Source organism: Psittacula echo, assembly GCF_963264785.1.
Source record: "Psittacula echo genome assembly, chromosome: 19".
NCBI classification, from domain to species: Eukaryota; Metazoa; Chordata; class Aves; order Psittaciformes; family Psittacidae; genus Psittacula; species Psittacula echo.
The window spans coordinates 6,218,894-6,231,116 of NC_137755.1; the positions used below are offsets into that span (position 1 = coordinate 6,218,894).

Genomic DNA, 12,223 nt, shown 5'->3' on the forward strand with positions numbered 1-12,223 from the left:
CTTCTCCCCATGAGACCTCCGTGTTCTGTCCCTTTAAACCGTGCTGCCCTGCTCTCAGCACGGGACAGGTTTTTGTGGGGGTTCTTAAGAGCAATTTGTGTGTGAAAGCACCTTGCAGGCAGTGGGAGTTTCAGCACAGGGCAGATGGGAAAGGTCTGATGGACACTGCAGCTCTCCTGCCTCTGCACTAATCTGCAAAAAGCTGAGGACTTCTCCCTATTTCAGTACTCTTCAGGTTTTCAGTCATACAGAGAATGTTTTATAACACCCCCTCAAAAAAAACCCTCACAAACCTCAGCAGTGCTATGCCAGTAAATAAATAACACAGTCAAAGAGTCTAAGGCCTTGCTGAGCCTCTCTTGCGCAGACCAGACTCATCGGAGTCATGAGTACATGTAGAGGACTTTACAATCAATCTGGATTTCATCTGACATCCCTTGTGAACGTTAGAGCTGGACAAAGCACTGTTTCACACATAACATGACTCCCAACCAACATGAACACTGCCAGGAATGAGGCAGCCACGGATCCTCTGTGCACCCTGTGCCAGTGTCCCACCACTCTCAAATAGAAAAAAATTCCTCCAAATGTCCAAGCTAAATCTCCCTTTTTTCAGCTTAAATCCATTCCCCCTCGTCCTGTCACTGCACACCCTTCTAAAAAGCCCCTCTCCAGATTTCTCGTAGGCCCTGTTTAGCTATGGGCAGATGCTAAGATGTCTCCCTGGAACCTTCTCTTCTCCAGGCGGAACACCCCCATCTCTCTCAGCCTGCCTTCATCGGAGACGTGCTCCAGCCCTTAGAGCACAGCAGTTAATGGCTGGACTCGATGTTCTCAAGGGTCTTTTCAAATGAAATGATTCTGGGATTTCATCTGACATCCCTTGTGAACGTCAGAGCTGGGCAAAGCATAGCTTCAGAGCAAACCTGACTCCCATCCAACCTGGCCTTGAACACTGCCAGGGATGGGGCAGCCACATCTTCTCTGAGCACCCTGTGCCAGCTCCTCAGCACCCTCACAGAGAAGAACTTCCTCCTAATGTCCAAGCTAAACCTGCCTTTTTTTTAGCTGAAGCCATTCCCCCTTGTCCTGTCACTGCACACACTTGCAGAAAGCCCCTCTCCAGATTTCTTGTAGGCCCTGTCTAAGTATGGGCAGATTGCTAGGATGTCTCCCTGCAGCCTTCTCCAGGCTCAGCACCCTCAGCTCTCTCAGCTGTCATCATCAGAGACGTGCTCCAGCCCTCAGAGCAACTTCAGGGCCCTTCATAAACCCATCTTTGTAGGATCATAAGAGAACAGTGTTTGGAAGGGACCCCAGAAGGTCTCAAGTCCAACCGCTCCAGAACAGGGTCACGGCTAGTGGTTCAAGGCTTGATTCAGTCTGAGTTGGAAATCCCCAAGGCCAGAGCCTGCACAGCCTCTCTGGGTGACCTGATGCAGCACTTGCCTGAGCCTATGGGAACAAGGTTTCCTTATGTCCTGGCTCAACCTCTCCTCTGTCACTCTCCCCCATTGCCTTTTGTTTTCACACCAGGCACCATTGTCAGGAGCCTGGCTCTGTATTCTCCATGTCCTCCTTGCTGGTACAGGCAGCCAGTCCCCAACAGCCTTCCCTTCCCAAGATCTCAGGTCCCCATCAGCCTTCCCTTCTCCAGGCTGGACAAGCCCAGCTCCCCCAGCCTCTCCCCACAGGCACCGTGCTCCAGTCCCCACCTGTCCTGAGGGCCAATTGCTAAACCCACTCCTGCTTGCCAATAGCGTTCCTGAACTGGGGATCTGAAACCTGGATGGAGTATTCCAGAGCATCCCTTCCCTTGTTCTCCTGCCGTGCTCCTGGTCATACAGCCCGCCATGCTGCTGTCCTCCCTTGCTGCCAGGGCACACGCTGCCTCCTGTCCAGCTCCTGCCCACCCAGTTCTTTCCCATGGGCTGCTCCCAGCCAGGCAGCCCCAGCCTGTGCCATTGCAGGGGAGTGCCCTGCAGGGACCCCTCTGTCCCTTGCTCTCCTGCCCAGGACACCCTGAGAGCTCTGCAGCCCCCCCATGCCATCCCATCTTACCACACCAGCACAACAGCCCTGGCCCTTGGACTCCTCAAGAGCTCTTCCTGCTCCAGGCACAGAGCAGCCACCCCAGAGCTGGAGCAGCCAGAAAGCTGATTTCATTCCCCTTCATTCCTGCCATGTGAGCACATATCACAGAGAAGAAGTTGCTGCAGGATCATTTATTTCCCTTAAATACAATGAAAGAACCCCACTGACACAAAGTCTGTGGGTCACACAACATGGGTGGCTAGTTAAGCTGGAGATGAAAACTGACATTTCTATGAAGACAACATAACTACAAATTGAAACAGGAAACCAAATGTAAAGAAAGAAACTCAGACGTGGCCTATCATGACCTACACTGGCAGCCCTTTCCAGGGTAAAGCAAGCAGTACATGGCTGCTGAAACACATCCAGTTACCAGCTTCCTCACAGCATCCTTGAGCTCCTGGTTCCTCAGGCTGTAGATGAGGGGGTTCACTGCTGGAGGCACCACCGAGTACAGCACTGACACCACCAGATTCAAGGATGGGGAGGAGATGGAGAGGGGCTTCAAATAGCCAAAGGTAGCAGTGCTGACAAAGAGGGAGAGCACGGCCAGGTGAGGGAGGCACGTGGAAAAGGCTTTGTGGCGTCCCTGCTCAGAGGGGATCCTCAGCACAGCCCTGAAGATCTGCACATAGGACCCCACAATGAACACAAAACAGCCAAGTGCCAAATAGAAACCAAGCACATGAAGCCCAACTCCCCTGAGGTAGGAATGTGAGCAGGAGAGCTTGAGGATCTGGGGGATTTCACAGAAGAACTGCTCCACAGCATTGCCTCGGCAGAGGGGCAGTGAAAATGTATTGGCTGTGTGCAGCAGGGCAGTGAGAAACCCAGCGCCCCAGGCAGCTGCTGCCATGTGGACACAAGCTCTGCTGCCCAGGAGGCTCCCGTAGTGCAGGGGCTTGCAGATGGCCACGTAGCGGTCGTAGGACATGACAGTGAGGAGGGAAAACTCGGCTGACATGAAAAAGAGAAAGAAAAAGGCCTGTGCAGCACAACCTGTGTAGGAGACGGCCCTGGTGTCCCACAGGGAATTGGCCATGGATTTGGGGACAGTGGTGGAGATGCAGCCCAGGTCCAGCAGAGAGAGGTTAAGGAGGAAGAAGTACATGGGGGTGTGGAGGTGCTGGTCGCAGGCTGTGCTGGTGATGATGAGGCCGTTGCCCAGGAGCGCAGCCAGGAAGATGCCCAGGAAGAGCCAGAAGTGCCAGAGCTGCAGCTCCCGCCTGTCTGCGAATGGCAGGAGGAGGAAGTGGGTGATGGAGCTGCCGTTGGACATCTGCTGCCTCTGGGCATGGGGCACTGTCAGAGGAGAAAAAGACAGTGACAGGTTAGGACAGGAGGGATGTCAGATACAGAAGTTCAATTTACACACTCACGACTCTGGACGCTTTCGGTCTGCATAGGAGAGGCTCAGTGTGAATTCGTCATGATTGTGTCTGAGGTTGGTTTTTTTGTTTGTTTTCCCAGTGTCACATCTGAAGACTGACTCTATTAGGGATAAAATTCCTAATTAAGTTTTTGAAGGCAACTGTGAAGAGTCTGAGCATGGGAGAGACAAAAGGGCTCAGCTGTCTGTGGGGAAGTCATTGCTAGGCCACTCTCCATCATCTTTACCAAGTCTTGGGAAACAGGAGAGGTGCCTGAGGACTGGAGGAAAGCAAATGTCACTCCAGTCTTCAAAAAGGGCAAGAAGGAGGACCTGGGTAACTATAGACCGGTCAGCCTCACTTCCATCCCTGGGAAAGTGATGGAACACCTTATCCTTGATGCCATCTTAAGGCATGTCAAGGATAAGAAGGTCATGAGGGGCAGTCAACATGGCTTTACCAAGGGGAAGTCATGCTTGACCAACCTCATAGCCTTTTATGAGGAAATAACATTGTGGATGGATGATGGCAGAGCGGTGGATGTGGTCTACCTTGACTTCAGCAAAGCATTTGACACAGTCTCCCACAGCATCCTCATAGCTAAATTGAGGAAGTGTGGTCTGGATGATCAGGTAGTGAGGTGGACTGCGAACTGGCTGAAGGAGAGAAGCCAGAGAGTTGTAGTCTATGGGGCGGAGTCTAGTTGGAGGCCTGTATCTAGTGGAGTGCCTCAAGGGTCAGTACTGGGACCAGTATTATTTAATATATTCATCAATGATTTAGATGAGGGAATTGAGTGTACTGTCAGCAAGTTTGCTGATGACACTAAGCTGGGAGGAGTGGCTGACACGCCAGAAGGCTGTGCTGCCATCCAGCGAGCTCTGGACAGGCTGGAGAGTTGGGCAGGACTTGATGAAATATAACAAGGGAAAGTGTAGAGTCCTGCATCTGGACAGGGACCTGCTGGAGAGAGTCCAGCGCAGGGCAACTAAGATGATTAAGGGAGTGGAGCATCTCCCTTATGAGGAAAGGCTGAGGGAGCTGGGTCTCTATAGTTTGGAGAAGAGGACACTGAGGGGTGACCTTATTAGTGTATATAAATATATGAAGGGGGAGTGTCACGAGGATGGAGCCAGGCTCTTCTCAGTGGCAAACAATGATAGGACAAGGGGTAATGGGTACAAACTGGAACACAAGAGGTTCCACTTAAACTTGAGAAGAAACTTCTTCTCAGTGAGGGTGACGGAACACTGGAACAGGCTGCCCAGGGAGGTTGTGGAGTCTCCTTCTCTGGAGACATTCAAAACCCGCCTGGACACATTCCTGTGTAACCTTATCTAGATGTTCCTGTTCCGGCAGGGGGATTGGACTAGATGATCTTTTGAGGTCCCTTCCAATCTCTAACATACTGTGATACTGTGACAGCACTGGGCATCCATGGCTGCACACCCACATTCACACCATGCAGCCAGCCCCGGGAAAAGGGACCTGCCTTGTCCTGTCCCTCGCATGGTGCAGAGAGAAGCCCTGCTCTGCAGCACATCCTCCTCCTTATCTACACAGAGAAACCAAGAGAGTCCTCCTGACAGATCCCATGGCCTGTCCGAGGCAGCAGCTTGAGGAGATCCCTCCAGGAACTGCAGCTGCATTGCCCTGCACCCAGAGCCTTACCATGCACAGGGCTGGGAAGGTTTCTCCTGCAGGGAGCTCTCAGCATCCTCCACTGCCAAGTGCCTTTAAGCTCTCTGAGGCTCACAGGTCTTCCCTGGGTGCCTGCAGGCAGTGCCCCAGCCCTGCTCCTGGCCAGAGCTGTCTCTCTGCAGCACTGCCCGCTTGCCAGCATCTATCTGCGTCCCAGGAGCCCAGCCCAGCTCAGCAGCAGGGGCCCAGCCCAAGGTGGCTCTGCCTCTGCCCTGCTGGGCACCCTCCAGGGCTCCCTGGTGCTCCAGGGGAACCCCATGGGAAAAAGCCTGAAGCAAGCCCTGATGTTTCCTCCCTCAGCTGGCAGACACACTGCCTGCCTGCAGTGTCATTTCTCTGATGAGACAGAGTTTGGTCTGAAAAATAAGATTTTGTAGAATCATGGAACCATTTAGATTGGAAAAGACCCTTAAGAACATTAAGTCCAGGAAGGGATTCTATAGGTACGTAGCGAATAAAAGACAGACTAGGGACAATGTAGGTCCCCTCCAGAAGATATCGGGAGAACTGGCTACCATGGATTTGGGGAAGGCTGAGGTTCTTAATGACTTCTTTGCCTCGGTCTTCACTGGCAAAGGCTCTGACCCCACCACCCAAGTCTTGGAAGGCAGACGCAGGGACTGTGAGAATAAAGACCCTAGGCCCACTGTAGGAGAGGATCTGGTTCAAGACCATCTTAAAAACCTGAACGTACACAAGTCCATGGGACCTGACATCCATCTGCGCGTCCTGAAGGAGCTGGCAAATGAAGTTGCTAAGACACTGGCCATCATATTTGAAAAATCATGGCAGTCAGGTGAAGTTCCTGACGACTGGAGAAAGGGAAATATAACCCCCATTTTCAAGAAGGGGAAAATGGATGAGCCGGGGAATTACAGACCAGTCAGTCTCACCTCCGTGCCTGCCAAAATCTTGGAGCAGATTCTCCTGGAAGGCATGCTAAGGCACATGAAAAACAACAAGGTGGTTGGTGACAACCAGCATGGCTTCACTAAGGGGACATCCTGCCTGACCAATTTGGTTGCCTTCTATGGTGGGGCTACAAAACTGACGGACAGGGGCAGAGCAGTTGATGTCATCTACCTGGACTTGTGCAAAGCGTTTGACACTGTCCCACACGACATCCTTGTCTCTAAATTGGAGAGACATCAATTTGATGGGTGGACCACTCAGTGGATAAAGAACTGGCTGGATGGCCGCAAGCAAAGAGATGCCTTCAATGGCTCGATGTCTGGCTGGAGACCGGTAACAAGTGGTGTCCCTCAGGGATCGGTGTTGGGACCGGTCTTGTTCAACATCTTTGTCAGTGACATGAACAGTGGGATTGAGTGCGCCCTCAGCAAGTTTGCCGATGACACCAAGCTGTGTGGTTCGGTTGATAAGCTGGAGGGAAGGAATGCCATCCAGAGGGACCTTGACATGCTTGTGAGGTGGGCTGATGCCAACCTTCTGAAGTTTAACCATGCCAAGTGCAAGGTCCTACACCTGGGTTAGAGCATTCCCAGGCACGGCTACAGGTTGGGCAGAGCAGAGATTCAGAGCAGCCCTGTGGAGAAAGACTTGGGGGTGCCACGGCACCGCGGCAGCACATCGGGGCTGCTGGAAGGCGGCGAAGGCCCTGCTGGGAAACTGGAGGGTTTCAGCAATGCCCATGGAAGTGCTTCCACCAGCATGCTTGGAAGGACACCCAACATTGCAGAACATGGCAGGGCCCTGGCAGTCTGCACCAACCCTGCAGAATCTCCTCAAGCATTCTAGATGGAGGCAGAGGCCTCAGCAGGCTCTGGCAAGGCTGTGGAATAACACCGGGCATTCCAGAATGCGCAGGTGCTCTGGAACTGTGCTAAAGCCCTCAGGAGCCTGACCACCATTCAGAAAGGTGGCAAAAGCCATGGTGGACCTTGGAAGCCCTCCAGGTATTCCAGCCTCAGGGATCGTTATCAGACTTGCTCATGCTCCTTCACCATCAGAGCCGCTTCCCACGGAAACTCCTGGAATTGTCCCCAAGTAAGTCCAGAGTCTGTTCTCTGCTGCTGGCCTTCCTCATGCCCTTTAGCATCTGAGTCCCCACTATTGCATGCTCATGGCAGCCAAGGCTGACACTGATGATCACATCCTGACCAGCTTTTCCAGGGGTGCATCACCCCTCTTGGCCCGCCCTGCACCTGTGTTAACCCGTTGTGCCAAGACCCTCCACACTGTTGCACCCTGTTGCTTTGCATGGCCAGGGACTGCCAGGGCAATTACCTGCAAGGTACCAGCTCATTAGCCTGGAGACTTCCTTAGCTGCTGGCAAAAGACCTTTTCTGTTTCCCCTCCCTGAGCAAGTAGTTTGTAACTGTGAGAACAATGTCGCTCTTACCGACTCCTCTGATCCTCAGTCACAAAAGCCAACCCAACCTGTTCCCTGTCACACAGAGGACCTCCAGAAATCCAGGTTTCCCCTTCATGCAGGGGGCATCCACCCTCCTCATCCTTCTTGTCTCCATGCTACATCTCTTGGGGTTCCAGCCATCAAAGGGACATGAGACTACCTGTATAATTCTGTCCTTACAGAGCTAGATCTAGGGAACTGCATTTTAAATGATGCCTCACAGAGTCCAGTGCATTTTCTCCTGGGACAGCAACAGACCAGCAGGTCCTGGTGAAAAACATTCTCTCAGCACCTTGGATGCTGCCCCTTTGGTCTCATGAACTGGTAAGGCTGTAGTCTGCAAAGACCCTAACCCCTGACTTGATCCCCATCCAGTGCTGGTTGTTTCCCTTTCCCATCCAAGGTCCCTTCTCAAAGCACAAAGTCCTGAGAGATCTTGCTGGTGGTAACTGAGGCAAAGAGGAGATAGGCTGTCTGAGATCTACCTGCATGTACTCTTGCTTTATTTAGTGGTGGTCCTGTGTTATCTTGTTTCTTCTTTAACTGTTCCCGAAATAGGAGCATCTCATCCTGGTGCTCTTCAATTCCTGTTTGAGCTTGTCTGAGATTTGCTATGACCCATCGCTGTGCATAAAGGATGCTGTCTCTGAAAGCCAGATGTAGCCAAGCACACAGTTAAAATGCTTGGGCTGTTCCTTAGCTGAATCATCAAGGGAGTGAGTAGAGACCCTGCAGTGATGTACTTTGTGTTCACTCAATGCCTGCAGCTAAAGGGTGGCAGAAAGGACAGACCTGGCATCACTGATAGCAACTGATGCCTGATGCCTCTGAGCGCTTACAAGAATATTCCCAACGATATTGTCTTGTCTCTATATCAGCCTGCACGTATCTTTGGCCTGTCTCTATAACTTGCATGTAACTTTGACCAGCCCTGTAATACCAACTGTCACCAGAGATTTGCACCCAGACAGGTCACTCCTGGCCCCAGTCAATGTTAATGCTGAGACAAAGCTCCCTCATGTAGGTGCCTTTTCAAGGAAGACCTGACCAGAGGCAGGAGGAATCCTACCTCCTGTGGGTTTGTGGTGTTCATGGGAGGGAGCTGAGTCCCCTTCCAGTTAGGAGGAGATGCCTCAACTAACCAGGGTGAATCCACTCCATCATCAAGGGTAAAGGAGATTCCAGCCTGTCCTTGCCTGGCTGTCCTAATGATGGGACAAGAAACAGGCTGCCCACAGAAGTGGTTGTGTCACCATTCCTGGAGGCCTTTAAAAGACATGGAGATGTGGCACTTGTTGACATGGATCAGAGGTGGACTTGACAGTTTTTGGTTGATAGCTAGAGTTGATCTTCAGTGTCTTTTTGAATCTAAACGATTCTGTAATTCTGATAAACTTTGTTTACACCAAATTCCATCTCTCAGCAGAGAAATGACGCTGCAGGAAGGCAGTGTGTCTCCCAGCTGAGGGAGGGAACATCAGTACATGCTTCATGCTCTTAACCATGGGGTTCCTCTGGAGCCCCAGGGAGACCTGGGGGGAGCCCTGGAGGGAGCCCAGTGGGGCAGAGGCAGAGCCACCTCGGCTGGGCCTCTCCTGATGAGCTGGGACCAAGGGGAGACCTGCGAGCCTCAGAGAGCTTAAAGGCACTTGGCAGTGGAGGATGCTCAGAGCTCCCTGCAGGAGAAACCTTCCCAGCCCTGTGCATGGTAAGGCTCTGGGTGCAGGGCAATGCAGCTGCAGTTCCTGGAGGGATCTCCTCAAGCTGCTGCCTCGGACAGGCCATGGGATCTGTCAGGAGGACTCTCTTGGTTTCTCTGTGTAGATAAGGAGGAGGATGTGCTGCAGAGCAGGGCTTCTCTCTGCACCATGCGAGGGACAGGGCAAGGCAGGTCCCTTTTCCCGGGGCTGGCTGCATGGTGTGAATGTGGGTGTGCAGCCATGGATGCCCAGTGCTGTCACAGTATCACAGTATGTTAGAGATTGGAAGGGACCTCAAAAGATCATCTAGTCCAATCCCCCTGCCGGAACAGGAACATCTAGATAAGGTTACACAGGAATGTGTCCAGGCGGGTTTTGAATGTCTCCAGAGAAGGAGACTCCACAACCTCCCTGGGCAGCCTGTTCCAGTGTTCCGTCACCCTCACTGAGAAGAAGTTTCTTCTCAAGTTTAAGTGGAACCTCTTGTGTTCCAGTTTGTACCCATTACCCCTTGTCCTATCATTGTTTGCCACTGAGAAGAGCCTGGCTCCATCCTCGTGACACTCCCCCTTCATATATTTATATACACTAATAAGGTCACCCCTCAGTGTCCTCTTCTCCAAACTATAGAGACCCAGCTCCCTCAGCCTTTCCTCATAAGGGAGATGCTCCACTCCCTTAATCATCTTAGTTGCCCTGCGCTGGACTCTCTCCAGCAGGTCCCTGCCCAGATGCAGGACTCTACACTTTCCCTTGTTATATTTCATCAAGTCCTGCTCAACTCTCCAGCCTGTCCAGAGCTCGCTGGATGGCAGCACAGCCTTCTGGCGTGTCAGCCACTCCTCCCAGCTTAGTGTCATCAGCAAACTTGCTGACAGTACACTCAATTCCCTCATCTAAATCATTGATGAATATATTAAATAATACTGGTCCCAGTACTGACCCTTGAGGCACTCCACTAGATACAGGCCTCCAACTAGACTCCGCCCCATAGACTACAACTCTCTGGCTTCTCTCCTTCAGCCAGTTCGCAGTCCACCTCACTACCTGATCATCCAGACCACACTTCCTCAATTTAGCTATGAGGATGCTGTGGGAGACTGTGTCAAATGCTTTGCTGAAGTCAAGGTAGACCACATCCACCGCTCTGCCATCATCCATCCACAATGTTATTTCCTCATAAAAGGCTATGAGGTTGGTCAAGCATGACTTCCCCTTGGTAAAGCCATGTTGACTGCCCCTCATAACCTTCTTATCCTTGACATGCCTTAAGATGGCATCAAGGATAAGGTGTTCCATCACTTTCCCAGGGATGGAAGTGAGGCTGACCGGTCTATAGTTACCCAGGTCCTCCTTCTTGCCCTTTTTGAAGACTGGAGTGACATTTGCTTTCCTCCAGTCCTCAGGCACCTCTCCTGTTTCCCAAGACTTGGTAAAGATGATGGAGAGTGGCCTAGCAATGACTTCCCCACAGACAGCTGAGCCCTTTTGTCTCTCCCATGCTCAGACTCTTCACAGTTGCCTTCAAAAACTTAATTAGGAATTTTATCCCTAATAGAGTCAGTCTTCAGATGTGACACTGGGAAAACAAACAAAAAAACCAACCTCAGACACAATCATGACGAATTCACACTGAGCCTCTCCTATGCAGACCGAAAGCGTCCAGAGTCGTGAGTGTGTAAATTGAACTTCTGTATCTGACATCCCTCCTGTCCTAACCTGTCACTGTCTTTTTCTCCTCTGACAGTGCCCCATGCCCAGAGGCAGCAGATGTCCAACGGCAGCTCCATCACCCACTTCCTCCTCCTGCCATTCGCAGACAGGCGGGAGCTGCAGCTCTGGCACTTCTGGCTCTTCCTGGGCATCTTCCTGGCTGCTCTCCTGGGCAACGGCCTCATCATCACCAGCACAGCCTGCGACCAGCACCTCCACACCCCCATGTACTTCTTCCTCCTTAACCTCTCTCTGCTGGACCTGGGCTGCATCTCCACCACTGTCCCCAAATCCATGGCCAATTCCCTGTGGGACACCAGGGCCGTCTCCTACACAGGTTGTGCTGCACAGGCCTTTTTCTTTCTCTTTTTCATGTCAGCCGAGTTTTCCCTCCTCACTGTCATGTCCTACGACCGCTACGTGGCCATCTGCAAGCCCCTGCACTACGGGAGCCTCCTGGGCAGCAGAGCTTGTGTCCACATGGCAGCAGCTGCCTGGGGCGCTGGGTTTCTCACTGCCCTGCTGCACACAGCCAATACATTTTCACTGCCCCTCTGCCGAGGCAATGCTGTGGAGCAGTTCTTCTGTGAAATCCCCCAGATCCTCAAGCTCTCCTGCTCACATTCCTACCTCAGGGGAGTTGGGCTTCATGTGCTTGGTTTCTGTTTGGCACTTGGCTGTTTTGTGTTCATTGTGGGGTCCTATGTGCAGATCTTCAGGGCTGTGCTGAGGATCCCCTCTGAGCAGGGACGCCACAAAGCCTTTTCCACGTGCCTCCCTCACCTGGCCGTGCTCTCCCTCTTTGTCAGCACTGCTACCTTTGGCTATTTGAAGCCCCTCTCCATCTCCTCCCCATCCTTGAATTTGGTGGTGTCAGTGCTGTACTCGGTGGTGCCTCCAGCAGTGAACCCCCTCATCTACAGCCTGAGGAACCAGGAGCTCAAGGATGCTGTGAGGAAGCTGGTGACTGGATGTGTTTCAGCAGCCATGTACTGCTTGCTTTACCCTGGAAAGGGCTGCCAGTGTAGGTCATGATAGGCCACGTCTGAGTTTCTTTCTTTACATTTGGTTTCCTGTTTCAATTTGTAGTTGTTGTCTTCATAGAAATGTCAGTTTTCATCTCCAGCTTAACTAGCCACCCATGTTGTGTGACCCACAGACTTTGTGTCAGTGGGGTTCTTTCATTGTATTTAAGGGAAATAAATGATCCTGCAGCAACTTCTTCTCTGTGATATGTGCTCACATGGCAGGAATGAAGGGGAATGAAATCA

The 12,223-nt window shown here is 52.0% G+C and overlaps 2 protein-coding genes across 2 annotated transcripts; one reads left to right on the forward strand and one right to left on the reverse strand.

Moving 5' to 3' along the window:
* Nucleotides 1-2,395: 2,395 nt before the first annotated feature.
* On the reverse strand, nt 2,396-3,373 carry LOC308228608 (olfactory receptor 14A16-like; the record flags this gene model as incomplete). The annotated part of the gene is made up of 1 exon (XM_080631979.1): nt 2,396-3,373. One exon carries the CDS (start codon nt 3,371-3,373, stop codon nt 2,396-2,398), a length of 978 nt encoding a protein of 325 aa, XP_080488105.1.
* A 7,636-nt stretch (nt 3,374-11,009) lies between these two features.
* Nucleotides 11,010-11,987, forward strand: LOC308228465 (olfactory receptor 14J1-like; the record flags this gene model as incomplete). Its single annotated transcript, XM_080631824.1, has 1 exon — nt 11,010-11,987. One exon carries the CDS (start codon nt 11,010-11,012, stop codon nt 11,985-11,987), a length of 978 nt encoding a protein of 325 aa, XP_080487950.1.
* Between the last annotated feature and the right edge of the window lie 236 nt (nt 11,988-12,223).